The sequence below is a fragment of the Vanessa cardui genome, chromosome 7 (genome assembly GCF_905220365.1).
Source record: "Vanessa cardui chromosome 7, ilVanCard2.1, whole genome shotgun sequence".
NCBI lineage: Eukaryota > Metazoa > Arthropoda > Insecta > Lepidoptera > Nymphalidae > Vanessa > Vanessa cardui.
This window is the reverse complement of record NC_061129.1, coordinates 3,549,789-3,571,221: the sequence shown is the minus strand read 5'-3', so window position 1 is coordinate 3,571,221 and position 21,433 is coordinate 3,549,789. Positions and strand designations below refer to the sequence as shown.

Sequence of the window (21,433 nt, the reverse complement as noted above, 5' to 3'; positions counted from 1 at the left end):
GCCAAACAACAGTACTTAGTATTTTTGGGTTTCGATTTGAAGAGTGAATGAGCCAGTGTAACTACAGGCACAAGGTACGTACCATCGTTATTCTCAAGGTTGGTGGTGCATTGATGTAAGGAACGGTTAATATTTCTAACAGCGCCAATATCTATGGGCGGTGGTGACCACTTACCAGGTTAGTCATATGCTCATACGCAAACCTATAGCATAAAAAAATATCGCGCAATCTTCAGTGAAAGAGATTTGTAAACTCGATCTAGGATTTCAACCCAGTACTTTGAATTCAGAACCCATACTAGCTATCCATTAGACCAATGAGGCTAAGTTATTGGGTATATAGCAAGGAAATTGCAGTATGGCAAATGACCCTGTCTGTAATGGTGTTTTTATCTGAAATGAGATCTTGCAAAATCTTTCCGATAACAATCAGTTTCGGACATTGATATTATTTATTGAGGGATTTAAATCCGGATCGAATCGCTGTTAAAATATTATTTAGGGTTGCCAGTCTCTAAAAAATAAAATCAAACATCTTGGTATAAAAATATTGAGTCTTTCTTATTATTAATACAAGGGTAATATTTATTTTATTTATTTAAAATACTTTATTGCACAACACATAGAAATATATGGGAGATACAAAACATTAGATACATAGTGCGCAAAGGCGACCGCCTATAGCGATCTCTCACAGACAACCTTTGGTGATAGGGGCTTAGAACGAAAACAGGTAGGTGAAGAAAAAATATAGAAAAAGATAAATAGTATAGTATTTAAATAAAACTAGTTATAACGGATTTTAATCGCGGTCACGGGTAGACGTGACCACAAACGCTGTAAAGTGCTCGAAACGTCGGGATATCCAAAATAATTAATATACGCGATTAAAATCCGTTATAACTAGTTTTATTTAAATGTGTAATAATCGCGAAAATTTAAGACAACATCAGTATAGTATTTATACTAAGGTATAATAATAAACACATAAATACACCCCAATAATACACACATAGAAATATAATACATATACATCAAAATATATATACATAATTATAAACCACATATTATGACATACATTATTTAGATATGGATAGGTAAAAGTTTCTCAAACGCTTATAGATTGCCAAGGATTTTGACTGTGTGGAAATATATTTTTAAACTGAACTTTATTATTTTTGATCTATAAGCGATTGTGAATGAAAATATATATTTTAACTGGTTTGAATAGTTCGTTAAAGATTCTGTCAATGAAGATTTCTGGAAATGAAAATATATTCACAGGTGCTACGATTAGCTACGGTTCAAGCACAAGGCGCGGTTCAAGGTCGCTCGTCCGTAGCAACGTAAACATTAGTCAATACACAAAGGTTATTTAAGGGAGCGTTGCGTCATAAACGATTATGTCAGAAAGCTCTCACTTACGTGATAATGAAAATTAGAATAATGAAACGACTTTATAAACACGAATGTTACAAAGACACTGTATAAACTCTACAATAGATATACAATACATAAATACAATAGATAATACTCTATAATTTGTTGCATTTACTTCAATATTTTTTAACACACTATTAATGAAGAGATTATTATTTAATTATAGTGTAGATTGGCGTACGTGCCAATGCCCCAACTGATGGTAAATGGTCAGCATCGTCCATAGACAATAGCGCTGTTAAAAATAATAAACATTACTAACATTGCCAATACGCCACCGCCACTAAGTATTACCTATATATTATCTAACGAGTGGGTGTGACCGAGACGGACGTGGACAACCTCTACATGATTGTAGAACTTCAATCATCAATTTATCAAATCAAATCAAATCAAAATACTCTTTATTGTACACCAGTAAATAAATCACATATACACGGTTAGATGAAAGATGTACAAGAGGCGGCCTTATCGCTAACACAGCGATCTCTTCCAGGCAACCTTAAGGTAGAGGAAAACAGATATAGAAAAAGGTAGGGGTGTACAGAGCAGATATAAACATAATAAATAAATACAGTGTAATATTAATATATTAAAAAATAAATAAATAAAATAATGTACAGTACCTGATATCTAAAATGCATACATATATGTATCTATCTACTTAAATTCAAATTATAATATACAAAAATTATATTAATGTCTCGCCAAAAAAAGCAATAAAATAAATAAATATTTCTCTAAGTACAGCAATTAAAGTGCAAGTTAGTGTTGTCTCAAGGAATTTTTAAATGAAGCAAGTGACTTTTATCTTGTGCGAAGGTAACGGATACAAATCTAGAAAACAATAGGGATCAATTTTCTAACTAGTGTTTAATTCGGCAAGGATAATATCGTGAATAGCCCCATGAGTTAGCTTTAATTTTGTCACGTTCTAAAATGCGCTGTAGCGACTGGAAATGGGATTCAAATTTTCTTCTTTAAAGGAGGTCCAGTCTTTACTTTAATTAATACACTTAACTATGTATCCCAGAAATGAAAATAATGTGAACATATAACTTCAGAGGTGGATGTCATTGACCTCGCTCAATAACTTCAATAAAGTCACTTTACGTATATACCATGCTTAATTTGTACTTATGAGTTACTGTTTTCTGTGTTAAAGGAAATTATGTTGGTACCCTGGTGTTAGGCGTAGAAAAGAATAACTATGTATTTGATTTTAATTCAGGCCCCGTTGGTTTGCTCGAGAAAGAGCAGCAGACAAATAGAGCTAAACAGAGAGAGAGAGAGCAATATTGGCGAACTATCTCCAAGCTCGCTGACAGGAGAGATCCCTGTTAAATAGTGAAACATCGACCTTTTTTTTTCATGAGCATATGGACCACCTGATGGTTAGTCGTCACCATCACCCATAGACAATGACGCTGTAAGAAATATTAACTATTATTTATTATTTACATCGTCAATGCACCACCAACCGTGGGAACTAAGATGCTATGTCCCTTGTGTCTGTAGTTACACTGGCTCACTCACTCTTCAGACTGGAATACAACAATACTGCGTGCTGTTGTTTAGCGGTAGAATATTTGATGAGTGGGTGGTACCTACCCAGGCGGGCTTGCACAAAGCCCTACCACCAAGTGAACCACTTTCTGTTTCAGAGTTCCATGGACAAATAAGCTCACAAAGAAAACAATAATGAAAATACAACATGGCAGTATTATCGTTTAAAAGTCCCATTATGATTGTACAGTATTGCGTGACCAACGTTATCTTTAAATCAATGAATTATTCTTGTGGATTTTCATATTTTCCACAGTCTGTGGGGCGGGATCGTAACCGTAAAGAACTTTCCCTTTGTTAAATAACGAGATTTTTACTAGCCTTTGTCGGTTTTTAGATTTATTAAAATGCTGTACAATTCATATGTATTATATGAATATTGCATCGAGTAGCTAGTTTTTATTGCCATGGATTAGGCGACCAATATAAATTCATATGTAAATTAAAATCATTTGTAAAAATTATATTGGTAAAGAAGGCATATTATTCAATGCAAGATTATATAGATGGTAAAAATGCTCGGAGCTAATACTTGTTAACTTCCAGACAGGATAATACATATATATGTTATTGTATTTAACTAACATGACTTTGTATTTTTAAATGTTAAAATGAGTAACTACTGAATTTCTTGCCGGTTCTTCTCGGTAGAATTTGCATTCTGAACCGTTGGTAACTTTACTTAATATAGTTTGTTAATATCGTTTGTAAATATTATATATACTAGTAATGAAATGAGTTATATTCTCAAGAAGATATAATCCAAAATCTTTATCAAAAGAATAGACCAATAGAGTTATGCAATGATAAATTTATTCCCTGTATGCATTTTATCAATTAAAGAATCCCGTTAAGTGTAGTGTCAGCACGAGAGTTTAATATGAATGAATGAATGAGAATTTATGATCGAATGAAATGAAACGATCATAGTTCAATGGGTATGACAGCGACATTTCTGGGAATGGCAGTTTAAGATGTTTATTGATGACTTGGATTGTTTGAATACTGAATTGGGATCGTGAAGAGAATTATGGAAATATGACCTTTGACAAATTATAATGTCATGCCTCTTTAAATAATAATAATATAAAGATCAACAATACTATTCGTAATTATTATAATACTTAATAATTGTCACTGTTGATTTGCTGGTCCTGTGGGGTTTTGGGTGATACAATTGTGTCATTTGTACAACAAGTTTTACTATGTTTTTTTTTCTCCTTTAAGCGTGGGTAATATTGGTCAATTTAAAATCGTGAATCGCCGAAAAAGTGGCAATAAATTTTGAATTCTTAAAAAAATATATGTTTGATTTAAGAGTTAAGATAGTGTCATGATATACACATGATATTGTAAAATGAAACGTCATCGTTACATTTTCAGAATTTTGCATGATTGAAACTATACTTTTGCATGAGTGGTGAAAATAAAACAACCCTGTTGCCATCATACATTACTCCTTCTTTTTGTTTAACGAGGAGGAAATGCGTTTACGCATGCCGTCCGGTGGGGAACCATGACGGGTATGTGGGACTCAACCGGGGCCATGAGGGGCTCGTATCAGGGACAAATGCCCTGTCCTACCCACTGAAACAATCCTCGGGTTTCCACCATGCCGCCGAGTGGTGAGGCAACGGGATCGCCTCATACATTTACTTCTAGTTAAACAACAGTGGTTAGAACGCGTGCATCTCAACCGATGATTTTGGGTTCAAGCCCAGGCAAGCACCACTTATATATATGTGCTTAATTTGTGTTTATAATTTATCTCGTGCTCGGTGGAGAAGGAAAACATCTTGAGGAAACCTGGATATGTCTTATTTCATCGTAATTCTGCCACATGTGCATTCCACCAAATGGAATATGGTCCAAACCCTCTCCGTAATGGCAGAGGAGATCTTATCTCAGCAGTGGGAAATGCACAGGCTGTTACTTTACTTTACTTTTTTTACTCTGAACAACAAATTATTTTTTTGTACTTTTTCCATGAAATCAACATTAATTATATATTTACATTCATGCAATACATCATTGGGGTTTCCTCGTATTTTGACCAATGATATTTTAATATAAGATTCATTTCTTCTATTCTTTGAAGTAGGCTTTTTCTAATATAATAAATGTACATTACTAAGTAGCGTCGTAAAACAAGATCAGATCGGTCATAATTCAATTATTTAATGCCTTTTATGTTGTTAGATTCCTGGAAACATTCCTATTGACATTAATTGTATACCGTCATCGGAAATTTTATCGTAGGTAGTCTGTCGTAAATCCAGTTGTCAACCATCAGTAGTGTGTTATTGAGGATAGGTTTTGGTATACTTTCTGTGAACATACGAAGCTATTCTGTATTTCATTAATTAATAGTTCATATGTCTCTAAATAAATTTACAATTTATATTAAGGATATTATAATAAAAATATGTATATAATAAATATTGGACAATGTTACTCTGAATCCAATGTAAGCAGCTAACGCTTGTGTTATGGAAAATCAGAAGTAACGACGGTACCACAAACACCCACACCCAAGACAACATAGAAATCTAATGAACTTTTTCTACATCGACTCGTCTGGTAATCGGGCCCGGGGTCTCAAAGTGGCGTTCGCATAAAAACCGGTCTACACATTACTCGACCACGGAGGTTGCCAATTCATTAAGTTTACTTATAATGTTTGTGTTGTAATTAATTTTACAATCTTTAATTGGTATTTATTATTTGCATTAATCCACCAATCCATTTTAAAGCAGCGTGGTGGGATCCATAATCTTCTCCTTAAAGGAAGAAGATTAGCTTGACAGTGGCATATTTAGAGGATGTTAATTAATTTTTATTAATACAATATTGGAAACTTTTTTGTTGAAATTGTAGTAATGATCTCTATTCTATTCAATGTATTGTCATTCACATAGCACATTCAGAAGCAGTTACTGTATATTTGTATACATATTTGTCATTGTGTATAATATTATGTTTGTTTAACGTCTCGTATTCGGACTCTTTCCGGTCGTGTGAACTTACCGTTTCACTATGGGAGAGAGAAATTAGGATAGTCTAGTTGAACTATAAAATACTAGTTGAAACCGCGGCTTTAAATAGGTACACAAACTTCCAACTCCGTTTTACCCCCTCAGGGGTAAAGTCTCATACAGTTCTTAGCGGATATCTACACCCCAAAAGGATCTACCTGCCAATGTCAATTCGTGATTAATCAATGTGTGGTTTTTCATGTTTATACATATAGATAGTTTATCTCTTCTATCCTTGGCTATTTTCTATTGAAATACATAAATACAAAACATGACAAAATAACAAAAATACAGTTAAAAAAGTATGCAGCTGTAAAAATATTTAAATATTAATTATTTCGTTAAAACTATAACAATAAGCTTGTATTATATTGTTCCAGATCTATTATCGATTCACTATTGCAATCGCGAGGTGTATATATCGGAAAGGGGACCGGATAGCGAGGGGTATATCCGGACACCTGGCTACCCGCACTTCTACGTCGGAGACGAGTGCCGGTGGAAACTTCGCGTGAATCCTGAGCAAGTGATCCGAATAACACTGCTAGATGTTAGTTTGAGAAGTAAGTTCTTTATAGTTCTTTATCGATTAATATAAGGTAAGCTCCTTATTCTCGATATACATATTATCAAATAAAAAGTGATAGGCAGTACTTACCGTGAGGATGAAGCAGGCAAAATAATATATAATTCAATTTTAAAGCGGATGATACCAAGTTTATAATAATATTCTATTTTACTAGAATAATGTCTAAGCAAATTTATCATCTAACATGATTTTAATACACTTGTCATATTTAAATACTCTTAAGACATTTTTAACTTCGTGGTTTCATAAATTCATACCATTTGTATAGATTAAATTTATTAGTAAAGAAAGCATTATACATATGTTAAAATAGTTAATATATTAAATTTCGAGATCCTTCTTCTGTACCTAGAATCTACACTCCGGACCGATGGTAGCGTCACTTAATATAGTTGTTAAATAACGATTCAAAAGTGCTTCTAAAAGCCTCCTTGAATAAAGTATATTTTTACCTTATATAGTCTGTGAAAATGCAATATTTCCGAAGCTAATCCATTGCTTAGTATAAGCGTCATGATGTATTAAATGGATATGTAATAACTGCAATGTAAGTTTAAAACTCTTTGGTGCGGATTTGGAACGAACGAACAAAAGTTTCCGTCTTATAAGATTAGTACGATTTATTATTGGGATTGCGCTCAGTGAAATGAAAACAGACAATTGTATACATAGATATAGTGTGTTATAGTCCAACTTTGGACGTTGAATGTGGGTGGATGAGTGCTGATATAGATCTTCAAGTGTGTCATAATAATTTCGGAGTAAGAAATGACGTACGACCTATATTATTATTACGTATAGGTTATGGGTCTCCAATTCGTCTAGTACTATTATGCCTTCAAAATTAATTTGAGCATGTAATTTAGACCGAACCGATCAATCTCCATCGTGTCTTCTGACATTGGCGAAATAATCTGTGCCTGTTTGGCGTAAATAAAAGCCACAAAATTATTACGTACGTATCGATGAAAATTTTTGAAGCAAGTTTTTAGATTTCGAAATAGTGATATAATATTCCTTGATTTTTTCTCTGCCTTGTTTGCAAGAGAATGGTCTATGTGTGATATAAAATGAAAAACTTTATAAGACTACTCTGTTTTCTGCCTAATTTATTTTTTTCTGTTGACACTGAGTGGGTCAGAAGTAGAATTTTGTAAGAAAAATGTTGAATACATACATTGGCGAAGGAACGTCGCATTTGCTGCCAATAGTCCAGCGTATGTCTTTCGAGATTTTATTTTCAGAGTTTCAATATCAGATACACCCCTGGTAGATATAAAATATTAACATTTCCAAAATGAAGGAGTTAAATGTGATTTACATATTATGTTGTTAAAAATATAGTTAGTGGTACAGGGTTTTTTTTAGACTATCAAACTAACGTGACAAATTACACAACCATGCAAACGACATCTCCTTAATTATAAAAAGTGGTAGATAGCTTAGGAGCTGACTAAATAATATACCTACATGTATAATGACGATATATTCTAAACTAATAACTCTTTATATATTTTGTCAATTGTTTCCAGGTATAGGACCGTTCGAAAATGAATGTACTGACTACGTGTCGGTCGAGGATTCGAATGGTAATGTTTTATTGTCGACTTGCGAACAGGTCGACTTGCCTTCCCGCTTGACTTCCACCACAGACACAGTGGAAATTATTGTTGAAGCTAGATCTAAAGGCGCCTTTCCCAAGAGGGGCGTGTTGTTTCATTATAAAAGTAAGTTTATGACACAGATTCTTTTTTATTAGTTCTATAAATCAATTATTTTAAAATTTGTACGTATATGTAAAAGCGCCATCTATGAAATATTATTGTCAACAGGTATAGGTTGTGTTACGTTACCAGCGCCATCTAGCGGCTACTTAGTGTACCGGAACGAAGATGTGGCGCACTACATGTGCAATGTCAACTTCGTTTTCGAAGACACGCTGCAGAGGGCGCGAGTTGTATGGTGCTATGATGATAATAGGTGGAATGATACTCTACCTTCCTGTATAGGTATGTAGATTATCTTAATTTACTTTCCCGCTTCTTTTTCAAAAAAATAAAATAATGGATAACATTGATGTAGGATTTTAATTTAACATGGTTATTTTTATTATTAAAAATAATTAAATATTTTAAACCATGTTAATTTAAAATCCAACATATTTTGGAGCGGTGGAGCTCGATATGTCAACATTATCTAGATAAAAACAAAAATAAAAAGCATGGTAAATATCCCGAAATCGATAACTTTAATAACATTGATGTAGTTTTGCATTCAATTGAACAATTTATGCTATTCATAAATTTTATATTTATAATTTGTACTTGAAGGTGTTTAATTTTTTTTTTAGTTTCTCATGTTACAAATTATAATTAATTTAGAAAATACTGTATGGACAAATGTGAAAAGACTAACAGCCAATTTAGATAATATAATTATAAATAAGAAAATTCAAATATAGAGACGCTTGGTCACTTTGCTATTCACGACATATTTTTCTTTATTTAATGCTGATAATTAGTAGGAATCTGCGCAATAAAAGCCCTTTATTTTAAAACCGTTACTTTTAAAGGTTTAATTCATAAACTTAGGTTATCCGTCTCTATTATTCACTTCACTACGTGAGAAAAAACGAGCATGCGCAGTTGACATTTGCCTTCTCTTTTATTCATATCATGTACCTTACGAGCGAAAGCAACAACAATATATGTTTCGGCTTCCACGCGATTATTTACTATTATTCGCGTGATATATGATTATCGGTGCTATTAATGGGACATACAGTTGATTTTTGTGTGAAGGTGAGTATTATTATTTTGAACGTTCCGAGAGCTTCCTACTTCAGTCAAGTTTTCGTGTATTCGTTATTTGGCATCGGTAGCGGTCGTTCGGATCTCAAATTGATATTTTTGTCAGTAGCGTGTCAAGCACGTGTTTATAAAAAAGTGAGTTTTGATATATAAAATATTTTTTAACTCTATAATAGTGATTTTTTATGTGATTTCGTGAGAGTTCTCTTTAAGGATTTATTATTTTGGTGAGAGGGTATAACGTTGTTATTTTTATTACTTTCGGGGTTTTTATAGTGATAATTTTTATATTTTGTATTTTTACAATCAACAAAAATTATATTAAATTTCTATAAATTTTATTACAAGTAATTTAAATAGTTTTGAATGATTTAAATATAAATTGCAAAGCCTTCCATTAATTATTAAGATGGCAAATATGTTAGCAGTATTCCATAAAATAAAAAAGAAATATGCGAAATTGATTATTTACAAATTAAGGCAACTGTGGAAAAAATATTCAATATAAATACTTAATACATAATTACAGAATATATATGTATATCGACGCGTATTATAAATCCTTGCATATTATTTTAAATAATAAATATATTGATACTGCATTATCCTTTTGAATATATATATTTATATTTTTCCTCGTAAAATTGATATAAATAGTCACTGAATGTAATATAAAAAGCACTTATTTTGCATTTTATTATCTGTATTTCATTTCTTTATTTCGTATATACTTAATAATGTAGAATAATATTATACAGATATACAGAATGTAGTATTAATAAGTATATATATCGTTTATAAAATAACATCTCTACTTGTAGGTAGGGCTTCGTAAGCATGTCTCCGTATCATAAACATACACTCATTATATACTTCTACCGCCGAGTAGTTTTACTTAGCTTCATTCAGCTTAAATGGTGAGCCAGTGTAACAGGCACAAGGGCCATACCATAGCGGTTTCCAATGTTACTAGTGATGTAAATAATGGTTATCATTTCTTACGACGCTATGATAATTTACCATTAGGTAGACTGTTTGCCTATCTAAGTACCGATAGCATAAAAAATACAATTGAAATCCTGTTCAAAGATAATTTCAGAGAAATAAACGCTTATCATATAAATTATGAAATGTATTTAAATAAAATTGTTATCAACGCGATATTGAATTAGCGTTTGAAACTGATACACTGCCGTTTATCAATTATTAAATAATGAAAGGGCTTATGTCTCGAGTTTTAACATTAATATTCATATTTACAAATACATTTTAAAGTTTAAACATTAATTAGCTACTAATGAGTTCTGTTAATATGTTTACGAATCTATATGGATTTCAAAATATTTATTTGTAAACATGTGATTTTATGGTTGATAATTATTAAAATAATTATGCTTTAATACAATTAGCTTTAACTAGGTCGATTAAAGTTGAACGGAGTATAAAATACATTTTATAATAACGTTTTCAATTCAATTTTATGACTTTTTAAAGAAAATCTGATATAGATTACATATATTTGCAAATATAAATATTTCTTTTAAATGATGCTATTGTAGAGTATATATACGACAGTTTAATAGCCTCCTTTATTAAATTATCTCATGTCACAAAATTTGTTAGATTACAATCTGCCTCGTTAGATATTGTGTACTGTGAAATATGATTGCAATTTAACGTATTATTTTTCGCTATATTATAATCTATCGAAGTTAAACTGTTAGATTACAATCTAAGGAATTTTGTAATCTTACGATGACATATAAATTGCCCGCGGTTTTGCTTGCGTTTTAGGAGGTTTGTCATTAGTTAGGCAAAAAAGCCTACTTATGTCCCTCCTTGAAGTTAAAATTTATGTCATACTAAATTTCATCAAAATCGGTTCAGTGGTTCGGTAGTGAAAGAACGACTAACAAACAGAGTTAATTTCACATTTATAATATCAGTGTACATCTTTGTTTAATCATACTAGATTGTCGATTTATACTCTTATAATAATGAGTACACATAAACAGATGGACCATCTCGTAGATGGACGATGGTCCAACTTCCTTTGAAAATAAATATTAATAGTTCCTTATACCGTATTTGTGCCTCAACTCAAGCTTTTGCACCAACGATTATATATCCTTTTTACCTGTACTGTAGGCAAACACTACCCCTCCAACCAGACTACAGGTATACAAAGTATTGCCGTTAGCGGTAAAATAACTAATGAGTGGGTGGGTGGTGGGTCTCGAATCGATCGATAGAGTTCTTCTAAGTCGAAAACAGGTTAAGTCCAATATGGAAAATTTTATGTTTGTAAATATAGTTTGTTGAGTAAATTATAAGAGACAAATATTGAAAGCAATATTTTTAATTTATAAAAACATTAAATGCTTAAATAAATACGAATATGAACTAAAACTAGTTACTGTATAAATCTTGACCGCGTCGAATGGTGGCAAGAATGCTATCAGCATTTCCCCGTTGAATCCCAATTCCGATCCTCTGGGCAAAAAACGAACCAGCCCTCCTGTCACCAGTGGAGGCAATGAGGCGAGGTGTTATACTTTTGATGAAGCTTTTTGCACCACTACTCCAAGGGCCAAGCGTTTCGACAGCAAATGGAACAAAAATAAAATAAAATAATAATTATAAAATACTTTTGACTTTCAAGCAATGCTGCTGTACCGTGATATTAATGTAATATAAATTGTAAAAAAAACACCGTTTCGGAATGTAGATACTTCCTACAAGAGCCTGCAATAAAGTTAGCAGTTCCTTTAGTGAAAAAGATTTCATCAATCGGATACATTTATACGTTATATAATTTCCCATATGAAAATTAATGACTACTAACTTCACTTATTCTTAATTCTTCTATATATTGTAACAAATATACATATAATATCAGTCCTAAACTTGTTTGATGGTGTAGTGTAAATGGCCTATACAGAAGTAGTTAGAGTTGTCCGTTCGTCATGAAAATGAAACAAAGACCTGCTGTTTGTCAGTTTGTTTGAAATTTTATTCAGTGATTTTTTTTTGAACGCAAACATTAACTTCTCAGCGGATTTGTGACAAATTAACGGATTGTTTAATGAGGAAGGTGCTGGTGTATAATTCGTTAATATTTCGTATAATTTGGCTTAAATATGACGATATTTGTTCAAGAGGTAAAAAATATGCCGAGTGGACGAGTTATTAGCGTGCACCGCGTATAAAATTAAGTTATACGCATTATGATATAAATGTTTTACGTCGATCCTTCTACCGGAGTGAAGTCACGGCGAGTGGTATGTATATAAACAATATACGTCCAACAATAAGGCCATCTTATGTGTAATAACGTGACGTAAAATAGGTAGTTATTTAAACACAACATAATTAACCCCAACTAATTAACAATAGAATAATGTTCAGATAGTATCGTTAAATTGCCGGTAGTTAACCTTTTATAGCTTTTGTTTCAACTTACTATTATGATTGTGGTATAATAATACCATAAACAATTTGAGCAAATATGTTAGATTATGATGATAAAAAACGTAATAAAATAAATATTCACAGTCACTAAAATCACAAACTTCGATCAAGATTAATGTGACCTAACAACTGAACTATCACAAGTTAGAAGATTACGTGTTCCATACAATCTCATACAAGCTGAATTTGCATGTACTTATTTGGGATTATAATTCATAATTCATCTCGAGTACGGCGGTGAAGGAAAACATCGTGACCTGTGCAATAGGCCACGTGTTTATTCCTTCGTATTAGAGCTTTTGGAAATACTGGTGAAGCATCTCCAAACTTCATCGTGAAGGGTTAGGTTTATCCTAGCAGATATTTAATACATTACTTTATATAATAGTCTAGTTAAAGTCAAGCCAAAGTCAAGACAATATTCAATCAATAAAGAAGTGTTTACACTTGCTTATTGATAGTCAAAAATCTACCACTATGTAATGGGTACCAGGTAATATATTTAGCTATCCGTCAGTGCTGTACTCTCAATGTGCCAATATCACCAAGGAATATAAAAAAGATAATCACGTTTTATTGTCGAAATAATTGTTTTTTTGGGCTTCGTGTAATTCTTTATGGTTGATTGTCAAGTATTTTAGGTAAAAAAGTAGGTACTATGTTTTTCATGGAGTTCAAGTGTTTTTTTCATAACTTTCATCAAATTCGGTTTATTTTATAATAGATGAACAGACATACATTTATAATATAGTTGTAGATTTGTCCTTGTTTAAGTCATATAAAATTCATTGGGTATTTATTATTCGTTCGTAACTTTGTCTATTGATTTCTCATAAACATGACATTCCATTTCACGCACGGTTGAATTTTGAAACGGCTTCAAAAATGTGCTCAGTTCGACTATTGTGTGTGTTTTTTTTTCAAAGTTTATCGCTTGCGAGCCTTTGAAGTTATAGGAGGTATTGAATGAGGTGTCGGTTCGGTGATTCCTAATAGTTCGTTTCGTCATGTATTTTTCCTTTTTCCTTTTGTTACTTTTTAACAAAATTTATTACATGTATTGTGTTTGGGATGTAATTCGACATTTCTCAAATTTGAGTAGGATTTATTAACTACTAGCGACCCGCCCCGGCTTCGCACGGATGCAATGATATGACATCACAGTAGAAACTTCTAATATTATCAGTGATTCTTTTACTAAATTTTCCATGTATTATATAAAAACCTTCTTCTCGAATCACTCTATCTATTAAAAAAAAACCGCATCAAAATTCGTTGCGTACTTTTAAAGATTTAAATATACTCGTACATGTAGGCACAGAGATACAGGCACAGAGAGAGTAACTTTGTTTTATACTATGTAGTGATATGAAACGACTTATAGTAACCATGTTGTTTTAGACATCAAATTTGGTCACGCTTACTTGATATATATTGCTATATATGACGAAACTGGTCAGTCAGACGTAGATAGCAATCATGAAATGTCCGAAAGTGAATACTAGCATCAAACAGCGTATCAACGTTCGTTTTAAACATTTCACGACTAAGATACGACGAAAGTTATTGCAGTAGCACAGCTGTATAAAATAGATTGATGTTGTTACGAACTGTTCTAAAAGATATATAGAGATATCTACAATTGTAAAAAATATTTGTAGGTGATTAAACTAGAATAGTTTTGCCAAAAACATTACCAGACTGACGACGATCTTTTTGAACATGTTTACACTTTTAGTATAGCTTTGCGTTGCTAAAATAAGACTGCAGATCTCTAAGACAAGATAAAGGGAAAGTTATTGGGTTCTTTTGTCGAAAACTTCTGAGTTCAGCTCAGAGTCTAAAAGTTAGTGCATATCTTAGAAAGCATGTAAACCCATTGGTCCTGAGCCTGAACTCCAGTCTTGACAGATTTGCCGTTCCATAGAATTATAAGAGTGAGAGATTAGAAAGTACACCAATATTTACGCAAACACTTATGGGGCTTATGATTACTTTATTTGACTGGTCTATCTCTAGATAGGCTGCTTTGACATCAGGTGGTGATTACGTCATAATATGTGTACATTAAAACTGTTCCATTAAATTATAAAGTTCTTATATCTCTCGAGACTCGGTTTGTTGAAAAAAACTTCTTCCTTCAAGATCAGTAAGATAATATACGTCGATAACAGCTGAAGTTTTTTTTAACGTTTATCCATTGCGGGAACAAAGTGTAGTTCATTAAACTAAAAGCAAAGTTTAATCACTTATCGCGCTTTATTTCAGTTAAAACTAGTTAAAACTTTAATTACTATAAAGGTCAGAGTGGATTATGTTCCAACGCTTTATTGAAAATTAAATTAGTTACATTTGATTTTGAATAAACTTTTGTCATGAAGTTTCTTTGTGTAGAATATGTGGAGGGATTTACCATCGGGTAAGGTCGTTTAGGATTACCGTTCACTAGGAGGAAGATGTAAATATCTTGTTGCATTTGATGGGTATATATATCGGCATATACTTGGCCATATGGGTTAGTATTTATATAGTTGAAGACCTCCATGGTCGAGTAGTGCGTACATCGGTTTACATGGGTACGCCACTCTGAGGTCCCGGGTTCGATTGCCGGTCGAATCGATGTAGATTACCATTAGTTTTCTATGTTGTCTTGGGTCTGGGTGTATGTGGTACCGTCGTTACTTCTGATTTCCATAACACAAGTGCTTTAGCTTTTTACATTGGGATCAGAGTAATGTATGTAATGTTGTCTCATATTTATTTATTTAATTATCCGCTCAAAACGAACTACCTCATACAAAAACAGTTCAAGAAACATCGAGTTTCTGATTAGAGTTCAAATATATAAATTCTCCAGCTTCACAATGTAGATACAGATGACTGTTAATTAAGAGAGATGTGCGCAGCTGCAAGAATTAAAGATGTATGGCGTTAAACGACGCGTCCTAACTAAGCTGGGAAGTTAGAAGAAAACAACAATTACATATTTGTCCGAATTAAATTTAAGACATTTAATATTGTTGTTTTAAATAATTCATATTTGTTTTTTGAGTGAAAAAAAATTGTAGGCTTCTTTGAAATGTCTTAATTTTGTAAGAACGTAGTATTTTTGAGCAAATGTTCTATCTTAAGCAAAGTTTAGGTACTGTAAGCTTCAAAAATATATTAATATAATATGTATTTATAAAAATAAAATGTTCAAGTTCTTTTTTTAAAGTCCACAAGAATGTGTGCTTATCTGTTACGTACCTAAAACATATAAAGTTTCAAAACATTCTTTGAAACTGGCAAGATTTTTTTTAAAATAAGAACACTAAGTTTTTTTTACGTTTAAAAAATACATTTTTACAAAAGAATAAGTCTTAATATCGCAAAAAAGTACCGGCTTATTATAAGAGCTCTATTCACGTCGAGAGTGTACACAGACTGAAGACACGAGACACTCGTAATTATTGCGAGGATCCTTCGTTAAAGTGCAATTAAAAAAAAGTTTTTTTGCGACAAAGGAGGTTTTATATTATTTGTATTTATATATGAATATTTGTGCGTGTTTGCATGAGTGCCTTGTTTGTGTGTGGTTTGTAAACGAATTTATATTTCGAGTAATGTCTTTGACTTTAGTAGTAAGTTTTATTACAACATTTAAATGTAGCAAACGATTTGCTTTTGACAAACTTTGTTACGAAGTTATTACTTAATATACTTTACAATACAATAAATGCTTATGAAAGTTTTAATAAGTTGTGCAACTAATCAAACAACCTCAATTTTAAAGTAATTAAGATGAATTAAAAAAAGACTAAATTAAACATCTGTGCGAAGCCAGGGCGGTGCGCTAGTACGTATAATAATATATACAGCAACGTGTAATGTATGCTGTGTGACCCAAGAATACCCTTCGGATTAAGGAGCAGTTTGACGTAAGAATGAAATGCCGTTTGCCGTCACGGCACACGGGTCTGTCCTAACCAACGTCAAAAGATGTTTCACGTAATAAACAAGCTCCAATCTCGGTACAACCTCGGTTCACCAAGTGTAATTCATTGTTAAGATACACAAACTTACTTAACATGGAAAGTTTCACAACTTCATACGTAACAAAAGGGACAGCTTATGATTTGATTATAAAAGGGAGATGGGAGTTAATTTCCAAGGTTCAAAGTTAGTCACGAGGGTCACTTTAATAACTCAGGGCGAACGTCGAGTGACGAAGGCACATTGTGACGTATTAACAACGCTCGGATACCATTATCGTATAACTTTGACTTATTAGTATACGGCCTTTTTGATTTGCGGAATCTTTTCAAAAGATTCGACCAAAATTAATGCTAAGTTATTTAAGCGTGGCAATCTTTGATTTAACGATTTCGTCTGATTTATATTCATATTAAGACCGTTATGATAAAACCATTTTATTATTAACTAGCGATCAGCCTCGGCTTCGTACGGGTGCAATACTGATACTAAATATACTACAGATTTTTTTTATTTACGACTTTACATTAGGAACTTCTAAAATTCGCAGTGTTTCTTTACTCTGTTGTCCATGTGTTATATACAAAAATCTTCCTCACGAATCACTCTATCTATTAAAAAAAATTTGAAAGATCTAAGCATAAATAGAGACAGACAGCAATAAGCGACTTTATTTTATACTACTGTTGATAATGAAGACTGTGGTCATTGCTATGAATTTTACAGCGATGGTCATAAAGGTTGAAAAATATACCACAATTGACTTATTTTGAAGGATAGATTACCATGTAGGTCACCTGATAATGAGAGGTGATTGACATCAAATGGCAGTGCCTTTTAGCTCAAAGGTATTCATCTAATTTTTTAATGCGTTATGTATTACGGAATCTAAGGTAGCTTTTGTCTATATTCCACTGGATTACTTACCGTCGTACCGAATCAATGCCTTCATGTTTGGTGGTAGCACGAACAGGTTCTGTGTTTTCGTTGCGTTGCCTTTACAAATATAATAGAATTAAATACATCATAAAAGACAAACGAAATCATATCTTATATATAATCGTACTTATAATACATAACATTAACACTACTCAAGATATTTGCTGAACTATATTCTTGTTTCATATAAATTCACGGTCTGTAAACTTAGTAGGCATTGTATTTAGTTTACACGAAGATTGATCCAGTCCATTTAATGTGACTTATGACGCGCCTGAGATAACACACTAAAATATAACCTCTACTTATATTATAAACGCGTAGGTAGGTGTAAGGTTTTATAATATTATAATAAATAAAACTGGCTGTTTGTAAAAACATTTTTTTTTATTTTCGTTCCGTAACTCGAGAATTAAATTAAGATTCAACAAGGTGGTGCTTTGAAAAAAAATCCATATTCATTACATAGTATAAAACAAAGTCGCTTACCGCTGTGCCTTAGATCTTCAAAATTATGCAACTGATTTTGATGCGGTTTTTGGATAGAGTGACTCGAGAGGAAGGTTTTTGTATATAATACACGCACAACAAAGTAAACAAACAAGAAATAATATGTAATACATTTACTATAGTATCAGAATTGAATCCGTGCGAAGCCGGGGCGAGTCGGCTAGGCTTAAACAAATATAATAAAATCATTATGTAGACGATCTACTAGTACTGTACTAATAAGAACCCAAGACACTGTACGCATCATATGTTTTCTTCTCACGCATATTACAAATGGCGTATCATAACTTTGTATACGCGTATCTTTGTTTTTCCTTATGAATAAAATATATTAAACCTTTATAAGTATACCCATGTATACCCATGAGCTGAGATGGCCCAGTGGTTAGAATGCGTGCATCTTAACCGATGATTGCGGGTTGAAACCCGGGCAAGCACCACTATATATATGTGCTTAACTTGTGTTTATAATTCATCTCGTGCTCGGCGGTGAAGGAAAACATCGTGAGGAAACCTGCATGTGTCTAATTTCATTGAAATTCTGCCGCATGTGCTTTCCACCAACCCGCATTGGAACAGGGTGGTGGAATATGTTCCAAACCCTCTCCTTAATCGGAGAGGAGGCCATTAGCCCAGCAGTAGGAAATTTACAGGCTGTTACTTTACTTTTTTTTTACTTTAAGTATACCCAATGCTTTATTCGTTTTAAACGAAACTTTTATAATTATTATTAGTAATACAAGTAATACAGTTGCGTACAGTATAGCAAGTTTGAAAGCACCTTAAGAGGAGAGTAATAAGTTGTTTTTATTTCAATAAAAGGATTTTCTTGAATGTTATATAACGTTGTGAGTACATAGAACGAAGGATACCCAAAAATAACTCAATTAGCGGCTCGTAATACGGGTCTATAGCGTGTTATGCGGCACCTGAGATAAGGTCGATATGCTAAAATGATGGAGTGGTATAAAGCTGAGGACATAATAGCAGGAGCGTGTTGGATAAATTACTCCATTCGTGTAGAAGAACGAAAATTTGTGAACGTGTGAATGTTAATAATAATGGATCTACATATGTGTGAAAATGCCGTGGTTTGGTATTTCATTAATTTTGGAATGTAGTTCTTTCACGTGGCGTTTAATAGATTGTACTGGCAAGTCTTCAAGTGAGGAAAAAGTAAGATCTCTCTTTCTCTTCCTGTTCGGTTTAATTATAATTCACATGGGATTTTCGAAAACAATTTAATTCCTCGTAATTTAATTAATTCCAAGACTTGTTAATTTGTTTCATTGTGTCTGTTATTTAAGACATAATATAGCAAAAGTAATTTCGTTCGATCCAGATGTCCCTTGACGCACCTATTTCTTAATTTGAGCTAAATACTTCAAATACTTCAGAGATGTCGAAAAAAGTACTTGATAGATAAATTAGGATGCAATACAAAAACCTTCACCTATTCACCTTTGTAGAATTGTTTTTGAATTTATGACAAATGTTCAATGTTGGGTATATGTGTATGAGCCGTTAGAATTGCTGTAATATTAGCAAAGAATGTCTCAAATCTTGAGCAGATATGGACAAATATCTTAAAATACCATTAAATAGTCTCGAGTCTTAAAGATATCTTCATTTGTCCTTCAACTCGTAATCTCTTGATAAGATCAAATTAAACGCAGCCATTGGTTGATTTAAAATCGTAAGCTCTGTTCATTGGTTACAACAAAATCGTTTTCTTACATCAAGATTGATTTCTCTTAATTCCCCGATGCGTGCTGAGCTAAATTACGTTGTTCGGCTACGGGTCATCTCTTGGGGTTGGAAAATAAATCTGTATCGCTCATGTTCAAATTGTTTATCGTTTTAACAGTATTGCTATAACATTTTGTCCTTCTAAGAAAAGGGTATATGACTCCTTCTCAATTAATCTTTATTATTTTTATGTTGACTTGTGACTTGCCCTGGAAATTTATCAGTAAAGGAAATGGCAAGTGTGCTTAGCAAGAATGCATGAAGTGGGTATATTTATGTTGTAACGATAAGTTATTTAATTGAGAGTATGTCGTAAATGAAAAATTTGATTAATATTTTTATCGTCAAACATCTCCTAGATTAAATTCATCTTCTAAATTATGGATAATCTTAATATGGATAAAGGTCAAAATGTTATTGTTCTGCTTTGACAATCTGATCATCAGTTTCGCGAGCGGTGATTTTTTCGAAACTATTTATTCTAAAATCTAAGATTTTCTTATATTGTTTTGCTGTATTTCCTGAGTCTAGAGGTCTGTTTTTATAGCATAACCATCCTTGCGAACTAAGATGTTGTATACTTTTGCCTGTAACTACTCTTCTAGAGCATAATGATTTTGTTGTTTGCTGGTATAATATCGTATGCAAGGGTGGTAACTACCCAGAAGGGCTTGCAAAAAACTGAAATCTTTAAAAATGTACATCAATGTTTATGTGCTATGTTCACCACTCACCATCAGATTCCATTTCTACAATTTGCCAGTCCACTTACCTATATCATAAAAAATAGTAATCTTCCTTTTTAAGGCTTCTGTCATATTTCACTCATCCCTTTCAAATAAATTAAATGTTGCCATTGTATATAAGTAAATATGTTATAAACTCAAACTCAAACTCAAATAACTTTATTCAATATTGAAGCATTACACTTTCTTATTGATGGTCAATTGAAACACTACCACCGGTTCGGAAAAGAAAATACCCTGACCTGAGAAGAACCGGCGAAAGAAACTCAGCGGGTTTTTTTTTTTTTTTTAGTTGTCTCATATATTATTTAAACAATTTAATATGAGATGAAATAGCCAGGAGGCGATCGTTTCATTCCCAAGGTGTGCTATCGATCATAAACTCATTAATTGTATAGTAACCTTTTGCACACAAGCGTTCCTTAATAATTTTCTTAAATTTGGCAACAGAGGCATTTTGAACGCTTTCTGGGATCCTGTTGTAAAACCGTATACATTGTCCCACAAAGGAGTTACTGACTCTATGTAGTCGAGTAACAGGAGTAACAAGTTTGTGTTTGTTCCTTGTACCAATGCTATGAGTATCACATTTTCTCATGAAAT

The 21,433-nt window shown here is 32.5% G+C and overlaps 1 protein-coding gene across 1 annotated transcript in view; it reads left to right on the top strand.

The window, feature by feature from the left end:
• The window catches only part of LOC124531066, a 128,610-nt gene that overhangs the window by 92,204 nt on the left and 14,973 nt on the right, over positions 1–21,433 (top strand). Inside the window, exons 4-6 of the mRNA XM_047105515.1 lie at positions 6,422–6,604; positions 8,163–8,357; positions 8,463–8,639. Coding sequence (XP_046961471.1) covers positions 6,422–6,604; positions 8,163–8,357; positions 8,463–8,639 — 555 coding nt within the window. The remainder of the gene's footprint in view (positions 1–6,421; positions 6,605–8,162; positions 8,358–8,462; positions 8,640–21,433) is intronic.